The following is a 26,040-nucleotide window of genomic DNA, read 5'->3' as shown; positions in this document are numbered from 1 at the left end:
AGAAAGAAACATTTTACAATATAATTAAACATAACTAGCGTTTCTGAGATTTTATAAACACTTACAGATTTCTTTGAGTTTATCCAATCTTTCATAGCGTTGACTGTTCTCGCAGGTTAACCTTCACTTTCGACATAAAAAACTTTGCTTCGCGACACCAGTTAAACCTGCAACCAAGATTTTTCCTCTTCTTCTTGAGCTTAGCTAAGAATTGTCTGTTCTCTGGTGAGAGATGCTCGTTCACGTAGACCTTGGTGACCGAGAAGTGTCGGTTACCTGTCGGGCTGTCAGACTCGGCGATCCATTGCTCCTTCACTTGCCGGGTTGTGAACTAGACGATGACAGTAGTCTCCTGGTACCTCTTGTAGGACGGTACCCGCTGCGCCGAGCCGCGGCCATGTGTGTATCCTGCACCTCCACGCCCAGGGCCGGTCCCACCCTGGGTGACAGGCAGACCGCTGATCTCGATGTTTTTGACTCTTGTTGTTAAATATCCCTCATCCCCTCGCGTAGGTCCACAACCTCTTTACTTAGCTGCTCATTTTTTGTCTTCAGTAAAAGGTTTTCTTTCTTGAGTGCTCCAAACTTTCTACTAATTTCTTCCATAATAAATTTGTTTGTGTCGTTCAATTTATCAGATACGTGCTCCAATGGTGTAGATGTTTTTCATCTCTTTTCCAAAGTTCGATATCTCAGAAAAACATATCCTTTTTAGACTCTTCCATCACTTTTATAAGAAAGTCCTTTGTGAGTACCTAGGTTGCTGAAGATGTAGATTTTACACTACCATTAGTTGAAGATTTATTCTTTCAGGATGGACACTTCCAGTCTCTTGTAACACATGTGATCTTCTCCTCGGATTCAGTCTTCACACAGCTAAGATGAAAAATATGTTTATACTTTTTAGCATATTTATTTCCATTAATTTCTCTACACTCTTTCTCGCAACCGCCACCGAAATCCATTATTATAATAAGTCTAAGTAATTTATTTTAGATCACGTAGGGACACGAACAGACGTGACACTCACTTCAATATACGTGACCCTGACACCGTGATACGATCTATCACAGAGAGCTCTTATCGGCTCGGCTGACTGAACTTGACTTTTATCTATATTATCCATAATGGATAAAAACATTCAATAAGTAACCCATGACCAATGATGAGTCTTGTTATTAGTTCAGCTTACTATGCGATTAACAGATTTTTTATTTTTCTGCGATCATAAGATCAAAACAAAAATATATTTAAAAATATTGTGTCCTATATATTTACCATTAAATATCATAACACTAATAATAAAAATGTGGAGGAAGATAAGTACAGCCACAAGTTCTGTCTAGCTCCGCAGGATGAATACCGTCCACCACCGTTTGTGAAACGTAACCGGTAGATAATTGCCGGTAACTTTCACAACTCGTTTTGTTAAACTGCACAATACAACGACTCATCTAGGACTGAGACACTTCGTCAATCACAGAGCCGTCAATCATAATCCTCTCATGTAATCCACTTTCACCAGAACCTCAATCAGGCCGTTTTATGCACTGGCAAACAAACAAACAGAAGGACTTTCACACACCAACCGATCGCTCTGGATCGAGAGATCTGCTCCGTAATCTCATCAGTCTTTGGATGAAAGGAGTGGAGGAGTCCAGGTCCCGTCCAGGTCTACTTTGGACGGGAGCCAGTGACGTCACTTACACCCGGTCAGAATGAGAACTATCTAGGTAGCCCCTCAACTCTCGCTCTGACGATTCCGGTCTGTCCCACCTGAGCACTTCTGTGGCTTCCTGAATCTCCTTGTTCCAATCGATGTTTCTGCTTAGTGAAGGCAATGCACCATTGACGTATTATGTAGGCCTAATATCAAATTATAAGCTAAAAATGAACCCTTCGAAGTAAGAGTTTAGGGGATTTTAGGGATGTCACTTCTGACTAGTTTAGAAAAATTACACCAAAAACTATATCAACATGTTCGGGTTAAAGGGTTGACGACAAGTCTGGTTTACTGCAGAGGATGACTACTAAACATGAAGAAGTACGGACGGATCTCCTTGTCCGTTTTGACTGAGAGGCTGGAACAGAGAGCTTGCTCTTTTTAAAAGGTAACCTGATCACAAAGAACCCGCTCTCCCTCCTCATGGTTCTAAAAAGTAAAAAATAAATTTAACCACACAAAATAGATATATTTTTTTATATATAAAATATTTGTTATGTTAAATTCGTGGCTATTTAAGATAAGATCTCTGAGTACAGTACAAAATTTCTTTATCACATCAAGTGAAATAAAAGGCAATTAAAGTATGAAATTGAGACAACTATGTAATCATCCAATTAAAAATGGCAGAGGTAAAGATGTGAAATTGTTACGGTATGTGTATAAAATATTTATTATTAATTTTTGACTTTAAGAAATTAAATTCTTAAACTTTTTTAGTCTAAGTACGTGTTTGAAATATTTGTCTTAACGAAATTCCATTTCGTATTCATAAAAAATACGTGACAGCAAGCTTATGTGTAGCTTATGCACATGCTGTAACAAGTCAAATTTTTATCCTCAGCCTTGTTTAACTGGACCTGGTAGCTCTTAAGTAATATTAAAAAGCTATGAATTTAAAAATATGTTTTCCAAACCAAATATGGATTACACCACCATAAACTGGATAATTTTAAGATATAAATATAGAGTCGTTTTGTTGACCATCTGAAGAGCTATGGCTGGTAACCATGTAGTCCAAATCAGTAGAAGGGTTATTTAAACAATGTTAGTTTATTGATAAATATTGTGTTTTGTGTGTTTTGTTTTTGTGTTAAATAAAATGCTTTAGTAAAAGAATTTACTATCGTCTTTATCGACAAGACTTTCATGCCAAACCTAGCCACAGCATTCCATTTATTTGGTAACGGGCAATGCTTCAACATACATACGCCTGTACAGACAAACTCCATTTTCAAAAAATTTACTGTATTCATAGAAGAGGCCCAAAACTGATGGTTTCTCTGAAAATATAAATTTCATTTGTCATAAAAATCCAAGAACTCTTATTTTAACGTGCGTAGTCAGGGTTAAGAAACCTTCTCTAACACTTAACCTGGGGACCAATGCCTTACAGGTAACTTCTGAACCAGGTTGGCGGACCGCTTGTAAGGACAGGACAGCTTAGCGATAACCATTGTACCCGCTACACTGCGCCACTTGGTATTTACTTTGTGTGATGTAACGTTAAAGTTTGCTGTGAAATCGCTCTTACCTACCGGAAGAGTTACCAGGAACGTCCACCCGGAATAAATTGACGATCAGGGTTCGATTTCCTCCGATCCTGTTTTGCACAAATTCTCTTTTTTCAGTTGTTACCAGATAAATTGATCAATTGACCAGTTCCCCGTCGACTTTCGCCATTGTTGGCCGCACCGCTGCCGCTGCCGCTTGTTGCGGTCTTGCCGGAGTCTCCTAGAAAGGAGAGAGCTCTCGCGGTGTTATCGTTATCAGGGAGAGTAGAGCGCCCATCTTCTTCCGGAAGTACGGTAATTATGATCCCACTTCCGGTGCTAAGTTGGGCGTCGTTGCGCGGAACCTCGCGGCATGTCAAGGTTCGGGGAGCAAATTGTGTTTGTTTTAATTTCTCTCCAATCAGTTCGATTGTTCTGCAGTGGAGAGAGTTCATAATGGGCTGCAGATATCTGAAAGTAATCAGCATCGAAGTGAAACTACCGGTTAGTTGAAAAGAAGTAAATTACCTTGAATAATTATAATTCAATATGTACAACTTTATTACTGGTACTAAATAGAGAAACTATTAATTTCTAGTCATAAAAATCTCTAGCTAGATGCTAGATTCTTTTTTTTTTTTTTTTTTTTTTTTTTTTTTTTTTTTTTTTTTTTAAGGAGAGGCTGATCCCCTTTAAGCCTTATTCTGCCCGTCCTCATGGGCCACTGGCCTGTGCGAGGATCTTATCAAACAGAATAAGGGGGAGAGTCGATACAGTATAAGGTCGATGGTACTGATAAAAAGTGCAACGGTCACGGACAGGAGTCGAACCTGCGCTATCTCTAACTCAGACTCAAATTCCAACGTCTTAGACCACTCGGCCATCGACACTCATTGTCTTTATTTCATTGATAAACGGCTACTTCATATACAGAACATTAAGTTGAATAATTGGTAAACAAATCTTTATTGTTTTAAAATACATCCCAGTCGATAATGTTGTATGTACATTACAACCTTAAATTTACGAGTTTTACATAGGGGGAAACGCTTTTTAATAAAAAAATATATACAAGAGCCCCCTAGTAAAAATGAAATAGCTTAATTACTCTTAGAGGCTAGAACATAAAAATTTGGTTAGGTCCTGTATAGTTTTAATGACATAGAACTTTTCCATTTAAAAAATGCCTATCAAATTTAAGAAGAATGTTCGTTAAAATATATGAATGTAATGAAAACGGATGCTTTCATTAATTATGATTAAAACTCTGTAAGTTCAGTGTGATGCCCGTCCAACAGGCAGATGACTATTAGTGATGTATTCCTAGTTTGAACTGTTACAATAAAAGATAGATGCAAATAAAATATCTAATTAGTATTACAATACAAAAATCAACAAGGACGATTTGAGTCTCGAAACCGATCTAATCTTAGCGTAAAAGACCGCATTGGTTGACTTATAAATTTTGACTTGCGAGCTCATCTGAGAAGCGCAGGTTTAGGATAATCAAAGGTGATGACGGTTAGTAAACAAGAGCGGCCAGTGGGCGTGTGGTGAATGGTGGGTGGGGAGGGGACCGTGACCTCCACGTGACCTTGACACTGACCTTCTCAATGTGTCAGCCTCAGCCGCTATCTGTGTCATTACCAGCTATGTTTACAATCACCCGCCAGTGATTCAGCATTACTCGTGCTGAAATAGTTTGTAATTTTAATTGTACTATATGCGCTTCTGCTTAAAGTTTGTTCTTTTTTACAACCGATATTTTGGGGCTTTCATTTTTGGGCTTTATTTATTTTTTTCTATCGAGTGCACAAAGGTAACAAATCAAAGATTTAAATATAGAATTGACAATAAATATAAATATACGTCATATGCAGTGCATGTCTTAACACTAAATAACAGGCCATATAATTAAAGTAATACTAATTAAAATTTAAACTAAATAATAATATAATAATTTCATGGAAATAATTAACAATAAATCATTTGACTAACAATTATCAATTAAAACGACGCTTCTTAACAGGATATAACTAACCCTAGGACTAACTTACGTGGATCGTTACGTGGATATGGGTTTGGAGATCGAGGGTACTGAGGCACACCTGTCACATGTTGGACATAGAGGTCCCGGCTCCACTGGATAGCTGTGGAGACAAACGGTGGGAGTGCCACGCTGGAGCCTACTGCCGTGAGACACCCAAGCGAGTTAGGGTGTCCCTATCCCAAGCACCCAACGCCCCGTCGACAAAGGCACCCACAGCCACTGTGAAGCCGCCGGAACTTAGACGGCGTACTTCCTCTCTTGGAGAGAACGTAGTCGCAGCTCGCCGTTAAGATAAGAAATTAGGAACGCCATGTCAACCCTAGGCCGCAGACCAGCGAAGACAGCCAATTCCTCGAGTGACGTGTATGCGATTTTCGGGTCCGGAGATGTTAGGAGGCGAAATGTGTATGCAACAGCCGAGAGGTCAGCAAGGTCTGAGAGTAGAAGAAGGCCGGCTCCACCCAGGAAGGAAGGAGCGCGAACAGCTCCGCAGAGGCACGCTGTGGGAGGTTTAAGACCCGCTTCCCACTTACACCCCAACTTGATAGCAGGCCCCAAGGTCGCGCAGCCTCGTCTTCCTGCGGGTCCAGGAATGTGCGCAAGGCATGTAATTTTGTCAGGGGGCAAGCAGGCTCTCAAGCATAGAGGCGGCCTCGACTTTCGATGGTGGCCACCGGGGTCTGATCCACCCTCGTCCCGGAGGGGACCCCCAGGTGTCGGTAAGGCTCACCCTCGCCAAGGACCTTAAGAGGGATATCGCCGATCTTAAAACGTGCCTGGTGAGCGACTCCATCACCAGGTTAAACAGCAGCGGGGCAGTGAACAGCCCTGATGGACTCCTGCACCAAAGGGAATGTCCGGAGTCGACCGGTGATGTCGCACTGCCCTCGTAGAGGTCCTCGATGAGTCGCAGCTGATCAGTAGTAACCCCAGCACAGCAAAGCGCGTAAATGAGTGAGAAGTGAGGAGTGAGGAACACTTCTAAAGTCAAGCTACGCCACGTATAGCTAGCTCACTACCACGTCTCCGGGCCTCATCAAGAATCTCCTGAAGCAGGAAGTTGTGTTGCAGGCATCCCTCCGAAGACGTGAAACCCTTCTGGGCTACTGAAAAGAGCCCGTTGGTGGAGGCCCACCCAGAAAGCCGTGCAGGGAAGGAGGCTGCAGAACAAATTCCCTCAGGTTTTAGACAGGGCAATGGGCCGCCAGTTATTTATGTCCTCGACCGGACCCTTCTTTTATAGGAGGACGGTCGACGAGATCTTCCAGGCCGGAGGAAAGCGCCCAGCAGCCAGACAGATATTGAAGCAACGGCGGCCAGAATGTCCCCGGAAGGATCCCGTACCTCCATACACCGTACCTGAACTCATCGCCGTGTTGGAAGTCCTCTTTAAGAGGGAGTGGCACCTGGGTGGAGCATGCAGTTGGACTATCAGGAAACTAGAGAGTTGCCAGTATTAGTCATGAGGAGAATCGTTTTGGTTTAAAGTAACCACCAATGAATTTTTAGATTGTATGCGATTAAAATGATACATTAAACAACAATAAAAATGGAATAGAGCTGTTGGTTAAATATAGCCATATATTTCATTCCATGTGTTTGTTAATAGTATATCAGTTTACATAAAATGAGACAACGTTTAAAAGTCTGTTTCTTCATTATAGTTAAGAAATTCTTTCTTTTTTATTGTGTCACTACATTATATCGTTAAAATATGAAAATATTGTTTTTTAATTCAAGTTTTTCTTCTCAAATATTTATTCTTTCAAAAAGCAAGGATTTGCTGTACACTTTTGCTGCTAAAATTTAGCTTTAACGGTTATCGAAATAACATTACTTTTTTACGTTATAGGACACTAGTTGTTAAGGACTGTTATTAAATTACATAAATCTACCATGAATTTCTTCCACTAAACCAAACGTTGAGGTATCTGTTAAAGACAAGGAATTGGAAATGTAAGTAAGCCCTATTTGTACAAATATTTAATGGAACGAATAGTTATAATTTGAATAATATTTCATTTAATTATGACTGTTATGAAAGCAGTCATTTTGACAGTATACTACAGGTTCTTAAGTGTAGTAGATATTTTTGGAGCGTAGGTAGATAGATATATCAGGGTGCAGCACAGACTTATTCTATTCTCTCTCGGTGTAAAATCTCTTATTTTGGACTCTTTTGTACGTCTTTTCCAGACATCAGTGGCAAATTAATTCACTATACTTCTAAGAGTTCTTGTCTTTTTCATCACTACCCTCTCTTCGTTCTATATATTCTCTGGGTGCAATTGCTTCTATCCCAATACCTGGCACCTGCCTCTCTAGAGATAACATCCTTAGCCTGGAGACGCTTGTGTCGGAAATGGTTACATCAACAAGACAGCCATGAGGAGGAGAAATCTGTGAATCTAGATTTATAGCTGGTACTTCTTGTATCGAGTTCCTTAAACGACTTTTCAGACCGTTGATCCTAACTCTTGGTCAGTTTATTTCAGTTTATTGACTTGACCCCAGTTGCCCCACTCCATTAGTAACAGCAGTGGATGAAAAATTCCTTCCTACTCCCAACTGAGTTCGGTAAACCTATCCCATGTACGGTAAACCTATCAAAATGTTCTCCGACATTAAATATTCTCGCAGTTGTGCCTTACCTTTAGAGATACCAACTCCTACTTTCGAAAGGTTTTCAATTGAAACGTAAACAGGATTTATGTCACTTATGGCGTGTTAGATCTTTTAAGGCAGTGCAATCAATCTTTGGTTTTTAAAATATTTTTGATTCAAAATCTATAGACCTTACTTAAGAACAACTAAATATATAAAAAAGTGGAAATTTTTATCACATCTTGCAAAATTACTTAAAGTATTAATTATTTAAAGTTGGACATACAGACAAATTTGTAATCAAGTCAAAATAAAACCAACAGAAGATAAATGGAATGTGAAATTTTTATATCTGCGTTCGTAAGCTTCACGAAGTGAAATGTTTTTAATTTTTTGATAATTTAAGCAAATTATTTAAATTAAATGCGTTTGAGAAAACAGGGCGTGTTTATAAATAAAAATACAATTAATAAATACAAAACCAAATCGTTACAAACTCTTTATTTTCTTCAGTTATGAATGAACTGAAGTTATAACTCACTTACATCCTTTAAAATTTCTCATTTATTTCTTTATCCATTTTATTTGACCTGATTTCAAAATTTATAAAATTATGCAACTTTAAATACCTGTAATTTCGCGTAGAGTGATAAAAAATGTATTTTTTTTTTTTATTGAGGGTAGTCATTTAACAGAGCTATGGATTTAACACAAAAAGTGGTTTTCAAGCCGAAAATCGACAGTAAGATGATAGACAGCCAGACAGAGAGAGGGCGGCAAGTCCTCTACACTCTACAGTACGAAGCGACGCGGTGCGGCCTGTCAGAGAGGTGGGAGCGGAAGTGTGCCCTAGTAACCCAGACAACACACGGCGACACAAGCTCCCACGTTGTGTGTAAACGTCGAGTGTGGCTGACTCTCTGCGTCCATTGTCTCAGGCAATCGTGCGTCTCGTTTCTTTTTTGGCAACTGAAGCTTGGTCATCAATGACACGAGTATATTTCAGTTCCCCATGTAAATGTTGAGTTTAGCTCCAGTTCACCTTCCTCTTAGTGCAGCGTCTGCGGCAGTGTCAGATTTCATAGGAATCAAAACCTATTACACCATTGATTCACATTATGAAGTAGTAATTTGAGAGGTTACCTACATAATAAAAGATTTTACAAATCATGTTTTTTGGAGAACAAACCGTGAACCCAAACTTCTTTCCTGATGATCTAATTATGGTTCCATGTGAAGTACGGCCACTTGCGGTGTACTGCCTAATCGACAACCTTGCGTCAGAGACACTAACGACCTCGATCTATCTGCTTCTGAAACTAATATCTGTACTCATCTTTGCATCCAAACCCCACCTTTTCCGCTATTTAAATTATGTGTTTTTATATTTTAGTCTTTATTCATGTAACGCCAAAAAGCAGAAATTATCGTAACCTTGTACCGAATGGACGAAACACATGGAGTTGGATACCGCTGAGGTCGTAGTAATGAATACTCGATTTGCAAAGTTTACTTATATGTTTAATTGTGGCAAATAAACATAAAAGCACGGCTTCTAGATGTTAAAAATAAAATAATGTATTGTCACGTTGCTGCCAAATAGAGTGATAATTAACTAAATGATATCATGGGGGGTGGGCCTAATGGATCCAAAGTTCTATGGGGATTTTGCATACGAACTTAATAATTATTAAAACTTTAAAATTGACTTCCTGGTACCAGTAAGATTAAACGCCGGGGCGGCAAATCACGAATTTGACGTTACCAACGTATTCTGCTCACCCTCCTGAACAAAAAATATATATAGTACTAGGGGGTGCAAATGACAAATAACATGATTTTAGGGGGTATATTGATAAGTGGTAAAGTTTCTAATGTTTTAATGTTCAGTTTGTGTGCTGTGTCTGGATAATCTGTTTACTTGAATATTATCTGCGGCCGGGACTGATAGCAGCCTGATAGCATACCTGTTATCTGAGTTGTCCGGGGCATAGGTCAGTTCTACACAAGATATCGTGTTCAGTAGGTCGGATTGAGTGAGTGAGTTTACAATGATGAATCAACCATCCACTAGTTCAACCAACCCTAGTGAATTGTGTGTGTCGGAGTGTTTCGTAGGGCACGTAAAGAGCTTACGTTTTAACCGAAACGAAATTATCTCTTTTTTAATAGAACAGGGCATTTTTTAAAATGAGTGTATTTGTTCGTCGTGCGGTCGAGTGGTGTTTTTAAACCGGGAGACTGTGTCGTTTCGTTGTGATAGACCACTTTTTTGTTGCTGCTGTTTAGCTATATCCGCCAACACACTAATGGTAAGTGTTCTCTGTTAATATCCATCTATATATTTGAGTTTTTCATGATTTATTTAGTTTTTAAACTTTACATAATTGCCTTTGCATTACATTTCAATTTATATTTTTGATCAGCCCCTCTAGAATTTTATATTTTACTGATAGGTACTATCTCGAGGGATGTTTTTCTTTTATTGACATCAGCGCGGGCTTCGGCAGCACCGAAGGTGCTGCCGAAGCCCGCGCTGATGGCCGGAGGCACTCGTAATTAATTTTTTTCTCGGAATTAAGAAAAACATTATTAATTTTGATAAAAATTCTGCTCATTTCTGTAATTTCTCATTTACGTTTGCAAAGATGGCGGCGCAACCGATGACGTCATCACGAGGTTCAATCATTGGCCACAAAAGGTCACGTGACGCTAGACGTGGATGTAGAACATGGAGAAAGTTATATTAATTTTTTTGGAAAGAACTTCGTTATATTTAATTATACTTTCTAGAACTTCGTTATTTCTCATATCCACCCCATCAAACCTTATTTTTTTTTATATAGGACGATTCCAATAAGTTAAGAACGCAAAACTCGTATTTTTCCGCCCCGGCGGTTAATATGATAATTACCGACTTCCTTTCACGTTGATGTCGACTCACAAGTGCGGGCGTCAGCTTCTTTTTTCGACATTGCATTTGGAGTCGGGGAAAAAGGGAAGATTTGTAAACTAAAAGTCTAAAACATGAATGCCCGAAGCACTCAAAGTTGTACTCGTAGTTAAAATCAAACTCAGAGACTCGAAGTTAAACTCGGCTAAAACAAAATCACGACTGATTAACCATTTATCGAGACAACTTAAGATTCATGACAACATGGTCTCGTCAGAATTACGTCACAACACTATTATCCATATTAATCTGCCAAATAAAACATCAACCAAGGTGGGTTACTTTACTATTTACAACTTTACTTTTTATTACATTCAAAATTAGATGTCTCGCATGAAAGAGCTAATTTATAATACGAAAATATAAATTTTACTTGCGGGCAAGGCGCGCGAGATATTGCTCGGCAGCGGGATGGGCAGCTACAACGTACACGTGAGAAAAAATTAATACGCGTGCCAATTAGGTTATTAATCCGCCAAGAATTAGTTCCAAGACATCGGATGCAACTTATACTAACCACTAACGAGTAACAGGCGAATATACGTATTATATAAAATACAACTAAATAACGGTACAACCTTAAAATATAAAAAGTTATTTATCTCGTTCTAAAGCTAGATGCCTCAAAACGCTAAGCATTACATCTGGTTGGACATAGTGAAGGGTACAGTGAATTGTACTTCCGAGATGCCTACGTGATGCGAGTATCTGGCGGATTTCCATAACAAAAACTTACACAGATATTCTAAAGCCGTGTTTAAACAGGAGTGGCAAACCGAAAATTGCTAACTTAGAATTCTGCCGCTAGTTTCAGATGGAAGTTTGCTATTTGGATTTGCAACGCAGTCATTGTAGTCGCCATATTAGGTGCAGGAAACACAAGTACGTGGAACCAACACGTGTGCTGGGGCACTACAATTCACATTGCTAACCAGTTGCGAATCTTTACCGACTTCAATCTGAATCCAAATTTGTATTTGCCAACTCTTAAAGTCGGTAAACCACCAGAAATTGATCTACAGACTTGAAATTTTGCAAGAAGCTTCGTTCCTATATATGCAAAATTGAGTTCGATGATGATTCATGGCACTCCATGGGATTTGGCTGAGCGTTAGCGAATATTTTTGTTCGTCTTTTGTGGATAGCCATGAGGGCAACGAGGAAATTTCAGAATGAATAAATTCGTACGCAAACGGAGTACAGTCATATGAGATTTTAACATGTGAGATATTAACACATGCAGCTTATGCATACAGAAAAATTATTCTGTGGAAAGTCAATTTTAAACCTCGATGGCAAGATTTAAATTCAGGGTGCTCTTGTCTTATAGTGTCCATGCAATCTCACTAGAACTTTCATTTTTTAAACACTGCTATGTAACAAAGGTCAATGAACAAAAATGTGGATGTATCACGTGGAAAGATTCCAGCTGCAACTTTGAATTTTGCATGAAACCTCGGCGAAGCCACGCGACACATGGTGTGGTGTACTCCTACCTTGTATTTACTTGGACAAATAAGATTGATACATATTTGCTCCTTGTTCCTTGTGATAATTCTCTAATAACGGAAATTAATTTATTAGACTCACTTGGACACTCTAGTTTTCAGACTCACGACTGCTACTCTGCACGCGCGTGCTCCGTGAACACAATACAAGGCTTCCTTCTGCGCGAGGGGTGAAAAGTCTTCGCGGAAGAGATGAGACCGGCACGTCCAATCAAGCCGATTCCCTCTCAGTCTATGATCTGTCCGAGATGTCATTTATTTCCAATTTCATAACTACGCAAAACGGACGCATGAATGCCCGGGGGAGTGAGTCCCTCCTCCCTGTACCCGCTTTCACCGGTGCTACTCCCAGTTTAATTCGCACCCGCCTCAAGCTTTCACTGTTCACTTATTGTTATACTATTGCCGACAGGAACTGAGCCTCTGGTGGCCGTGCTTCCTCCAGGGAGAAAGGGAAAGTAACTGGCTCAAGTAGTCGTCTGGGAATGTTACTTTCAAAATTATTGCGCTGTTTTTCTATCCACTTCTGCCTATTTCCTGAAGCGAAACTGAGTACAAATAATTTGTCGTCTGGAAAGTCATGTTTTCCTAATAACCTTTATGATTTAAAACTCTAGTGAAACCTTTGTCCTCTTTGTGTATTTATTTTTTTATAACAAGTCTTCATGAGCCACTGGCCCGTGTGAGGATCTTAACAAACGGAATAAGAGGGAGAGTCGATACAGTACGAGGTCGATGGTACTGATAAAAAGTGCTACGGTCACAGACAGGATTTGAACCTGCACTATCTCTAACTCAAATCCGAATGCCGACGTCTTAGACCGCTCGGACACAGGCACTCCTAATTAATTGCGTACATTAGAGGCAACTTCAATTCTACCTTAGATTTTTGTACATTTCAGAAAGAAATTTACTCATTATTTTTGTGTACAAAATTTGTGGAAATTATGCTACTGAGCGAATTAAAAATATTAAAAATATTTTTGCTGCCTTGAGTTGATGTTCTTTTATTCGAAGCTGTATATAACACTGTATGATATTGAGGTTTTCATACTCATGGCAGAATAGGTAGGATATTGTAAGGAGAATCGGTACCTCATGGCTGAGACAAGCCAAGGTACGATATAATATGCCCGTGGGCGAGTTGAGAAACATATCGGACTCACTAAGAACAGGCTATTCTTACAGGAATATTTGCAGCCTTTCATTCAAGGAATTGTAATAATTGTTTGAGAGAATATGGTACTGTATCTGCAAATTCTGTCAGTATGTGTAGTAAAAGCCTTATCAACTGCTAGCAAAGGTAGATCCACTAGCAATAAAGGGAAGGTTTAAAAGTCTTGCTTGGCTTGAGCAAGAGCTCGAAGTAGGAGCAGAAAAGCAACACATTCTTGACTGACCCCCTGAGGTTGCAGGGCAGGTAAAGATGGCACACTGAGTATTCCCTCGTAGGTAAAGTAAAGGACGTCTTATTTCATCAGGAGAGTTTGCTAAGTAGCCCTCCCTCTCTAACACTTAACCTGGGAACCAACGGCTTAAACGTATCTTCTGAATCGCTACCAATGGCCGGACAGGTGGGCCGCTTACAAAATCAGGATCGCTCAGCGATCACCCATCCACCCGAATAGCAGCCATGCCGATACGATGCTAGGCTCGTTGTGTATGTACTTATAATGGACGTGTCGCTTAGCCTGAAGACTAAGGATACTTAATGCTACAAACAATGGACTTGGCACTTTCAAATATTTCTTGTAAAAAAGACTCCTCTGATTTTGTAAGCAGAATCTCAAGTCTATAGTTTTTTTCATTCTTGAGATGTTCTGTGGAGAGTCAAATAGACAATCATACAGAGAATAAATGTGATAGGGCTTCAATAACATTCAGGCAAATCTCATGATGGACATTGCAAGGACATCATCTCCATTAATATATATATATATATATATATATATATATATATATATATATATATATATATATACATCGTATGGGGGACAAAGGCAGCTATCCATAAATAAATAAATTAAAAATTACAATTATTAAAAAGTACGTAAGAACAAAGTTCTTGAGTCATAAATTAAAAATAATATTAAAATCTCCCGTCACAAAGCTAAATCCAAATTACTGAGCCAGTTTAGAGACCCATCCTCTAAACCACTCAGACCAGCCAGACCACCAGAAAACAATCGCAAAGGGCAGTCGTTTACAATGTGCTCAATTGTCTGAGAGTTTGCGCCACAATCACACGTCTGGTCGTCAGTAATACCCCACTTGAATTTCCAGTGATTGCTTCTCCCAACCCCAGTTCGAAAACGATTCAATAAAACCCATTCCTTTCGAGGAATTTCCAAGCCACCCGCTGCTTTCGTAGGATCGGATATCAAGAACTTGTTCCGTCCATCGAATGATTCCCAGGATGACGCCCAGTTAGCATTAGGCGTAAAGTTCTCCTCTATCAACTGGGATGCTGTTCGTAGTGATGGCTTGCGTGATTTGAGCCGGCTATCTTGCTGAGGAAGGTCGCGCGTAACGGGCAATTCGGGATTGGACACTTTATTGAACTCTCTCAGAAGAGCCTCTTTGCGTCTAATCTCAGGTGGTGCTATATTGCTCAGCACTGGGAGCCAAGGTGTTGGTGTTGCCATGAGAGTTCCAGTAATTGTCCTCATGGCCCTATTAAGAACGACATCGACCTCTCGCACATGTGCACTATTAAGCCACACAGGAGCACAATATTCAGCAGCGGAGTACACAAGGGACAAAGAAGTGGTACGCAGTACTTTAGCGTTGGCTCCCCAAGTTGATCCAGCAAGATGCTGTACTATATTAGCCCTTGTTTTCAGCTTTGCTGCTGTCTTTTGAAGGTGACTTTTAAAAGTGAGAGATCGGTCTAAGGTAACTCCCAGATACTGCGGATGTTCATTATGTTTCAATTTGACACCATCAAGAGTTATATTTAACTTGTAGTTCGCCAGTCTGTTATTTAGGTGGAAACATGATACTTCAGTTTTATTAGGATTTGGATTTATCTTCCAGGCTCTAAAATAATCTGCGAGGACTGAAAGATCATCAGTGAGTGCCTGTTCTGTTTTCTTTATGTCATTATGTTGGTAGGCTAAGGCAATATCATCCGCATAAATAAACTTTCTGGATAACGTTGTTGGGATGTCGGCAGAGTACACGTTGAACAACAAAGGAGCAAGTACTGAGCCCTGTACTTGCTCCTTTATGTCCATAGATTGCTCCATTAATGTCTATAGATGTAGAAATGAATTATCTTGCAATATTATCTAGAGATGAAATCTTTTCGGATACTTTACGGATAGTCAGCGTAAATTTTGTGTAACTATGTCACATGTTAAATAACAGGATTTTGGACATTTGTCATCGTTATATGTTACAAAAGGTATAACACAACGTTTCGAGGATTGGAATCTACCCCCTTCTTCAGGTGGGGGAGGTATTAATACATACAAAAATAAAGAACAGAAAGAAGAAAAAAGGGAAAAATTGGTTCAAACATACCCAAAAGATACTTGGAGTACAGTGCAGGCGTTGTCACTGCAGAGAATGCAAGTCCCGAGCACAAGTCACGACTACGAGAATTACAATCACACATCACACCGGCACAGGCTGCAATAACAGACTTAAAATAGAAACATATTAAATGTTATATGATTATACTCGGTTTGTTTAAAAGTGTATTTATACTGAAGTTTTCTCATTCAATGATTGTAAAAATAAATAAAATTACAATTTATTGATTATTGTAAAATAAATTTAATAAGGCCAGTGAAAATATTTTCACTAACACTCAACCAAATTCGTTAGAGTGATTAGCAACAATCATCGAACTGTATGTTGCCTTTTTAGAAATGAAGCTTCCTGCATAATTTCAATTCGTGCGGACACATAATGAAGTTTTTCTAACCCCTAGAGTAAAAAGCTTTACTACCGCTCAGCCAATAAAAAGTAGGAGATATAATAGGATAACAGGTAATTAGACACTGGGGATGTAAACATCGCCTATTGTGTGCGTTCAAACGTGAGCAAGGTACACCTCGATCTGAAATCCAAAGAAAATATAATCCATGCAAGCAACTGAGCAACCTCAAAACCCGTTCGTTGTAGAACTGTGAAGCGGTACGTCTCCCGCAAGTAATTACTGGTTGGTTAGTCGTCAACATCACTAATCAGAGTATTTGGATCGGCGATGTACGATTTCGAGAGGCTACAATCGGAACGTTCCTGCTGTTATGATCACTCGACTGATATATTCAAACTGTAGATTTGGGTTAGAAGTATTAAAAGTTTGCAAATTATTCAATAAGGCCTCTAAAATAAATTTATTTAATTACAAAACTGCCACGGGCGTGTATAAGGGGGTCTCAGGGGAGCTTAAGGCCCCCACGTAAATTTTCAAAGACGAACATTAAATCTGCACCCAGTAGTTTTTGTTAAGCTAAATCACACATATGAGGTGTTAAAGCTCTACAATTTCTCGGGATGAGATCCCGAGTCTCTATTTTTGGAGGGTTTTCCGTACTATCTAACCCGACCAGTGTGTGCCTCCCTCCTCCCAATAATTTTCACGACACTGAAGACAGCTGACGGATACCTTTCATTATAAATTTTGTCTTTAACACGTATCTGTATTTCATCAAATGCTAAATTCGTTACAAACCGAAACGCTCTGGTTGCGCGCTACCTAGGGGCAAACGACAGAAACAGTGGTTACAGAGATATTACAGAAAACGTTCTGTTTTAGAGTGAACTCTCATATTCAAAAACATTACCCACATATTTAATGTAATTCATGAAATAATAATAATGCATTACTAGAAGATTACAACTCTAAATACAGGATTAGGCATGTCAGTGATGTAGACCACCTAGAACTACACTGTAGGCCTCGCGTAACATTCTGCCACACAATCCTCAGTCATATAGATATGAAACAATGTTAAACTTTAAACCTTACATTCTCTGACTTACGATCTTATTTTAATGTACAAACTAAACAGCGTTTGAATGCATATTAATCATATCTTCACAACGAAACAACTCACATAAAATTGTATGGTTAAAAAAGAGGACATGCACATTTTTTTAGTTTACCATTGTTCGTATGGGATAAAACTCAGCAACTAAAAAAAACTACTACAACTGACTCTTATATAGTTCTATTTCCTGTAAAAGTCAATATACAGCTACTCCGCAATGCAGACAGATAAACGAAAACTTATATTATTCAAAAAAAGAATTAATTTAAATTTATCAAATCATGATCCTGCATTTCAAAAAGTAACTTCGAAAATTCTTACATCTTAAAATTGATCCTAACTAATTCCGATCGTGCGTATATGACGGTACTATCACTGGTTCCAGCGCCACCGGAAGTAATGTTGTTACTGCTTCCATATCAAATTTTTCCAAATCATTGTCCTTAGCTGCGTTAATACAGTGTAACAATCCGTATCGACGCAAGTGAGGAAGTGCGGAGCAGCACGCACGAAACGTTGCCCCAGTCCCAGTCACAGTGTGATATGGGACGTGAGTGAGAGAGTGTTGACCAACACAAGTCTCGCATACAATAGCTTTACTTTCCCCGCTTGTTTAGCTTGTTACTGTTCAAGCCCATAACTCTTCCGCTGTACGAGGCGTGGACAGGTGAATTGGTGTGATCGTCCCGCATCTGTACATTAACGGGATGAACAGAATCATAGAAAAAAAATCGGGATGAAATTATTTGATCATAGATTACTTAGGAAAACCCTTGGTTGCAGTCACAATGAGCTTATAAATTGCACTTAGTCCTAAAAGTACCTTTGCTCTTCTTGCGGAGTATTCTGGATGGGTAAGGTAAGGTTGGGGGTAGGGACCGCCTCCTGTCGAGATCTATGAGGAGAGACGTTTGGCATTAATCTCACTCATGTCTCCTTGAAAGAAGGGAAAACCAGCTCTGTACCAGCCTCTCCAGTCAAAGTGGGCAGGGGGTGGCACAGCCCTTAATACTTAGGGGACTCGCCAACTCCAAAGTCATATACCGCAGTAGACTTGGCCAACGCAACAGTTAGTGCACGCAACATATTTTTGTTCGATGTACAAGTTGCACAGAATCCATCCGTAAGTTGCGGTAATGTTACGTTATATAGTCTGGATATCATGGATGGCAATACTTTATCTTGAACTCCTCTCCTCTTCACAACTACCCTTACCTTGGTTCAGCCACGTCTGTTTATCTATGATTAGAGGGTACTCCCGATGATACAACAATATAATAGTGAGTGCCATTCTTTCATTGATCATAATAATTTATGTTTCCATTCATTAACCAAATTTGACGAATCAAATTCAGTATTATTTATGAATCTTGTAAACATGATATAATGGCTTGCAACGTCAAGTATCTATGTAAATCTAGTCCACAATGTTCCTCTATTTTATTACATTTCCGTTTCCCACTACTCTCGCCGATTTCTCTTCCGGTTTTTTTCTTCGCGGATCATCGCAAAGGATATATTCAATGATCATGTTAACGCGCGGTTCGAAAAGACCCACCAAAACGCTCACGAGCATCGGCTCGGATACGATACGAATTCTTGTTATATCGTATTATCATTTCGCGTACTTACCAATTCTAACTGACCAGTAAAATGAAAGGTACTAACGCAGCCAAAAGTTCAATCGCATGTTAATCTCACTAACTGCAAGTCACCGGTACACGTGCACTCTATAATCGAATCAATCGGTGACCACCACTTTCTAAGTGCACAATCCAGGTGAAAGCGCCCTGCAACTCAGCAACTCCAAATTTGGAGCCCAATTCCCGTGTCACTTCCGCTAAACTAGCAAGCCTACAAACTGTGAAGTTAATTCACAAGTAGGCTGTATAGTCTCCAGAAGCTGTGCCTTCAACACGAGTGCAGCAAAGTACGGTAGTACCTAACTACAGTCGTGTAAAACTGTAACTATCAACTTGATCGAAGTTACCTTTAATGGCTTACTGTATACCGCCAGTGAAAACTATATCTTCTAATAGAAAATTCCTACCTGAAGTCTCTAGATTATTGTTACATTATTATCATCATCATCGTCGTCGTCGTCTCATCATCATCATCATCATAATCATCATCATTATTATTATCATCATCATTAATCTATTGTTCACTATTATTGTTATAATTGTTTTATACATTTATTACGAGTATTTAAAACGACTTAATATGAAATATATTATTTGCTGCAATTTAAATTAATTCACATTAGTAAAATATTTTCTTAGTAGCCTATCTATCAGCTTAAAGTTAATCCCATTGTATCCAATTTAGTCTTAATTTTGTTGTGCCATTTTGTGTCGTTGCGCCTGTGTGTTTGGTAAATATTGTTTTTTCTGTATCATATCCTTCTTCCCTGCTGTTCAAGTTGACCTCATACCAATCTTAACTACGTGTTGTTTAGGGATGTACGAGAAGGCCAAAGCGCGCCAGTTGACCACAGCTGAAGAGCCTCCCCCTCTGGTATACGTCTATCAGACCCCCCGCTTGCATCGCAAATCGTCCAGGCAGGTTAGGTGAGTAACAAATATAATCTTGTAAACTATCGCCCTATTGCACTCTTCAGTAGTTTTCTACAAATTTTGCAAATCTTGAAAAATGGATTAGAACTAATTAATTAAATATACCTAATTCTTTCAAGCCAATAAGTATATGAGAAAAATCATTCAACGACCCAGTTTATTTTTAGTTCCATAAAGGAATACGTGATTATCTTACTATTTGAAAATCTAGATTACAAGGAACTGTCAGCTGACTGGCTCCGGCCTTGACCAGTGCCATCCTTAGTGCACGCTTCGTCGCCGCTCGACTGTCAACTAACCTAGATGCCTTCCTGATCAAGGATACCCTTGCCATCAGTGCGACCTCTTACACAATGAAATTGTGCCACGGAAGACAACTTTTCTAACCTAAATACCGTTCTAATAGATATCCTTTCATGTGCACTTGCTATTTATCCGCTTTTATAATAAATAGGCCTACAGAATTGATCAAATTGACTACGTGTGCAAAATATTTTATGTTTAACTAATCCTTGTAGACAGCAACTGTCATAAATTTAAAATAATAATGATCAACACTGATATCGTCTAACCTTAAAAGTCATTAAGGAATATTTTTCTGTGTTGATGTGAGCACGTTTTAATTTTTTAATTATTCACGCCACTCCAAACAGTTATTAGGGATCTCTGGCATACCCGTGTGATTTCTTCAAACTATTTTTAGTATTTCACTTTCTGAGGGTAACTAATCCCAAGTCCAACTTTCCTTAGATTGTTTTATTCTGATAAACAATAATTCTTGAAAATATACGTCTAAGAACATCTTATTCGAGTAAAAACATGGTATGTTAGCTGTCAAATATCATAAAGATTATGTGATATCAAAGGGTTAATTGTAAAATATTAACAGGTGATTAAGAGTATAGGTCAGTCTTACATCAAAGAATGAAGCATGAGATATTTTTACTTATCATATAAGGGGTTTCAAGCATTTTGGACATTCCTTGCTATTATTTTAAAAGCCAATTTTAGTGGATTGACCTGCATAAGAACGGTATTCCATTACATCTTTAATTAAATATAATTTAGGAAAATTACATGCTTTTCGTGACGAAATCAAATTGCACATACTGTACAAATTTTCAACTGTTTTAATTTGAGCCTGACTACAAAATGGTGTAAATTCCCTACTTTAAATTTCTGTAATTTCGCATAGAGTAATGGAGACATTGTTCCTACTCTTTCTGCATTTAGGGAAATATTCTGTAAAAAGGGCTGTAATTTTAACATCAACATTATTTTCCAACCTCAAATCGACTGAACCGATTTTTTCTCGCAGGTTAAGAGCATCACATGTTTCCATATTTTATGTACTATGGAAAAATGTGCTGAAGACGAGGCTCAACCCAGCTGTGTAAAATACTGCATTGCCTGTAATATTGTACCTTAGTATAAATGAACGTACCCTATGTTTAAGCTTGTCGAATACATTTTGATTCTCTCGTCTGAATGTTTGTTACTGAATGACCTAACCGTGTTTGCTATGGAGAAGTACGATTTTGCTGTCATTTTACGTCTGCTCACAAACCATTCTACAGTTGTGTAAGCCAAAGAGCTTGTTATCGGTGGACCATTCCTTATTTCTAACCACCAGCCTTGTGTAACTGTAACCGACTGTCTCGCCCACATACCGGCAATCGATTTGCGAATTATCTCTCTATACCAGGAAGTGCCTCTGAGACACGGTGAGGGCTTATTGTTGCAGTGGACGTTGTTTTGCTCTGCCCCTGTAAATATGTCACGGTATAATCAGTGGTAGGATTGCAATTCAGAGAGTATTCTAGAATCTAGAGAAGGACCCACGAAGGCACATGTATATAAATCCCCCCTCCCAATAAGATTAGAGAATACAATAAATTAAAGGAGTTCTGAAATGTTTTGTGTATTTTTACTACCTTCTCTGTCCTACCTAACCTAACCGTACTGTGTACTTACAGGTTAACTAATTTAATTTTACTAATTTAATGTAATTTACTGACGTAGGTTTTTATCGTATTAGACTCCAATCACATGTCTCTTTGAGATTAATCAGGATTCATATTGAAAGTAAACAATACAAGAAATGGAATAAAAAGTATACGTATGTATGAATGAGTCAAGTTTTTTTGTTAATGGGATTTGTAAATTGTAAATCAACGCTCACCATTTCTTCATTAGTTTGTCGTACTGCCAAAAAGTCATAATTTGCAGCACATTGGTATTAATTCTATTTACTAATACTTTTACTTTTACTAACTATTAATGTCTTGTATTGAATAATTATAATGGAAACACAAACCACTGAGAACGTATGACAATTAGCAATAACAATATCATACAGAAGTGATCTATTGTGTACGTATCATTAATTTATTAGTCGAACATGCAGTGAGTGTCTTTTGTGACCTATGATGAAAACTTTCGTGTACGCTCAGCCAATAAGGTACGAGGATATGTGTTTTATGTGTTGTTTCAACCCAATTGGGAATCTTCGTTATTTTTAAGTGTTTATTTATCACATTAATGTAAAAACTTCTTTCGTTAACGCAAAACGCCCTCCTTGCGTTTTCATTTACAATTTCAGAAATGTCCCCGGGAAAGGGTACACACTACATAGGCTCCTCCCCTTAACTAACAGACCGCTGCTCTTCCATTCCTTTTTTCTTTTTGCTATTATAACTTATTGCACTATATTATAATAATACAAAATTATTACACATACAGTACATTTAGTTTATTACAGCCAATAAAGAGAATTCGATAAAATGCATAAAACTTGTGATCAAACATATCCGACTCATTGGTCAGTTCAGTGCAAGTTTAAACATTAATCGCGATGTTACAGATAAGGAATATGGGTCAAATTTCTTCTTCAGAAAAACGGAATTGACTCCCTCCTTGGTCGTAGCCTACAGTTGTACTACAGCCCTATCGTTGCATAGCCTACACTCACAGTGCAACTGTATCGGTTGGGGGGGGGGGGGGGGAGGGAGCACAGTTCACCCAGTGCGGTAACGGAGTTTCACAGCAGGTGCGTTGGACAAGGAATGCAGTTCTGGAGGACTGGTTCGGACCGTTGTCCCCTGTCCACACTGCCATAAACCATTCCGGTCCGTGAATGCGAATGGAGACGGGAAACCAGATCACTTTATTATTCTTGGTACGCCGCGCCGCCCAGTGAATGCAAACTTCCTACAATTTAGAATGTTACTTCTCGAACCGGTACCGGCACCTAGTGCAACAATGGCGCTCAATTATAGAATTGACAGTAAAATTGCGCAAAGGTCAGACACAATTTGTGGCTAGTGCGCGTGTCTCCTGCTGTTTTGTTGTCACCAATGCTTCCATTCCGAGGATACAGTGGCATTGTATAGTTGTAGCGTTAGTTGTTGGCCTATTTGTGACATTTGAGATAATGGTAATGTGTTCTAATGGTTCCGAATTTTGGGATTACGCACAATAATTTTTAAAATATTTAGCAATACTTTCTCAGATAAATTTTTGGGCTTCATTTGGTTTCAGAATATATTCTCAGACGTAGACACGTCGTAGTCATGCTTTACCAATCAAAGACGAGCTTTTAGCAACGACTTATAAACATTGAACTTTTACAATGAAACTACACAAAAACACAAGATTGCAAACTTTTTTAATGTTCAACCAAATGCTCGATACAGACCAATTTGTTTTTGTTCTAATAAAGTATTAAGCAAATTTAATATCTCAGTAATAAAATATAAACCCTACTAGATTTGTTCTATAAACACGTTTCTTATTCACATATTCAGGCAGCATATGGTAAAGACCAAAGCTAAAAATATTTCTTTTTAACATTTCATCACCAAAATTGGGCACATGAGCGTAATTTCAAAATCTACCACCTCTATAACAAATATATATATTTTTTTAATAAAAACGTGTTCATAACTAACAATTTTGAACTGTAAGGGGGGGGGTTAAGATAAGAGGGGATAAGGTAACAGGGCAGGGGATACTGATATGTAAAACCGCATTTTTAGTGAATCTTTGTCACATGATAGAATATATAGTTTTTACGAGTTTATACGCTAGTGTTCACTACCAATGTTTATTTGGGCTTCCCCTTGTAAAATATGATCTCACTGGGCAACTTTCACTCATCACACCTGCTTTAATTCTTCTTATACAGTCTGCAATAAGAGAAGTTGAGATTTTACAAAAAGAAAAAAATTATGACTTAAAATTTGACTTACAGACAAGTTTCAAAACTCGACTGAAACACCTATTGGTGTCTATGCTTTCTATTCTGTTGACAATTTCATAGTGTGTGGGGAAATTCTTAAATTTTTAACACAGAAAAAATCAGAATAGGGCTGAAACTGATATCGAGCCAATATATGATATAATATAATTTGATATGATATAATATAATACAATATAGCCATTATAACTGATATCGAAGTTCTGTGTGAATGAACTGAGTTGTCAGTAAGCAGGAGTTTGAATGAATGGACTGATAGGCTTCGTTTGTTTTTACTTAATGGACAAATATTGACTAATGCGATGCAATTTTACTATTTTTCTATGTTATAGAGACATAATTATTATTACATCAACATATCATATTATATGTAAAAGATATTTTTAACTACTGAATATTTGTATACAAAATCTGCGTAGCATCATTCCTGTCATGTACTTTTAATTTGTATGAGAAAGGAATGTACACGTTCTGTTGAATACAGATAACAAGATACAACATCATATTATAGCTGTAGATGTGTCAGCTCCAACACAAGATAATTCTTATGATTCAATTCTGCATGCATTCATCTGTCAGTGAAACAACTATAGGAGGATTTTAAACGATCATTAATACACTCCAAAGGATAATGATCTTCAATAAAGAACCGAATTTTCAATTTGGGCTCATGTCATGTTTTAACTTTTGCATATGAAAACAGCCTTTAGAAGTAAAGGTGAGTTTAATAGACATACAGTAACTGAGATTCTCTGTTCTAAACAATCTACACTGGATGAGAGATGTACGGGCGTACGGCACCAACTTGACTGTGAGTATGTGTGGACGTGAACAGTGGAGTGCTGGGATATACAACTCACTTCATCAATGTATTTTACAGGATTTTTCTTACGGAATGTTAGAGAATATTTATGCTGATGCTGCTTAGACATGTTCATAGAGAAGTACAGGAAAGGATGTGGATTCCTCAGCATGGTAAACCTCCTCATTATCCCATAAGTTACTGTGAAATCATCTGTTTCCAAACATGTGGATAACCCAGTAGGGTTCAGTTCTGGCTGGTTTAAACCTCCCAGTTGAACCTACCACTGGGCACAGCAAAAACCAATGTGTCACATAAATCTGGGCAACCTTATGGATGTCCAGGAGCGGCACTTCACTAACCGCAAATGTCGAGATTCTGGGGTGCAAAGGGCAATTCGATAGGTCTAGTCTAGATGACTGTTGGAGTTGGTGGGGTTTGTTCCCTAAGTATCAGAGGTTCTTGCTAGCCTCAATAAGAGTGCGCCACTCCCTGCCTGCTTTACCCTTCTTCCGTGGAGACATGACAAGAGATTAGTGCCCTAAATTCTTCCTCATGGATCTTGATAGGAAGCAGCCCCTATCCTCTAACCTTACCCATCCTGAATATCCTGTCACTGCGGAAGCAGCGCTAAGGTTCTTATAGGACTAAGTGCAATTTATAAGTTTCTTGTCCTAAGAGAAAAACAAATATATATATATATATATATTTATTTATTATTATATATCTAATACAATTATTATTATATATATATATATATATATATATAATTATATATATATATATATATATATATATATATATATAATTTCAATAAACATTGAATCGCAAAAAGTACTTGCTCCGCCGGGAGTCGAACCCGGATCTCTCACTTGCCGGGTGAATGTGCTACCATTACACCACAGAGCGCTTTTAAATATATATATATAAAAGCATTTCAGTTTTATATGAAATTTAAATATATTTTCAGTGTAACCATCCTCTACTATTTAAAATAAGTTTTTTTGGACTAGTATTCCTATTTTCAACAAATAAATTTTATAAGTTTAGAAAAATATGACTATTTGTGG

At 38.3% G+C, this 26,040-nt stretch overlaps 1 protein-coding gene across 1 annotated transcript in view; it reads left to right on the top strand.

Moving 5' to 3' along the window:
- Nucleotides 1–26,040, top strand: part of LOC124366460 — a 70,771-nt gene that overhangs the window by 31,226 nt on the left and 13,505 nt on the right. The window contains exon 3 of the mRNA XM_046823033.1: nucleotides 19,793–19,904. Within this exon, the coding sequence (XP_046678989.1) occupies nucleotides 19,793–19,904 (112 nt within the window). The remainder of the gene's footprint in view (nucleotides 1–19,792; nucleotides 19,905–26,040) is intronic.

The sequence above is a fragment of the Homalodisca vitripennis genome, chromosome 7 (genome assembly GCF_021130785.1).
Source record: "Homalodisca vitripennis isolate AUS2020 chromosome 7, UT_GWSS_2.1, whole genome shotgun sequence".
NCBI classification, from domain to species: domain Eukaryota; kingdom Metazoa; phylum Arthropoda; class Insecta; order Hemiptera; family Cicadellidae; genus Homalodisca; species Homalodisca vitripennis.
Note: the sequence above shows the minus strand (reverse complement) of the source record. Positions and strands in the feature narration are given on the sequence as shown.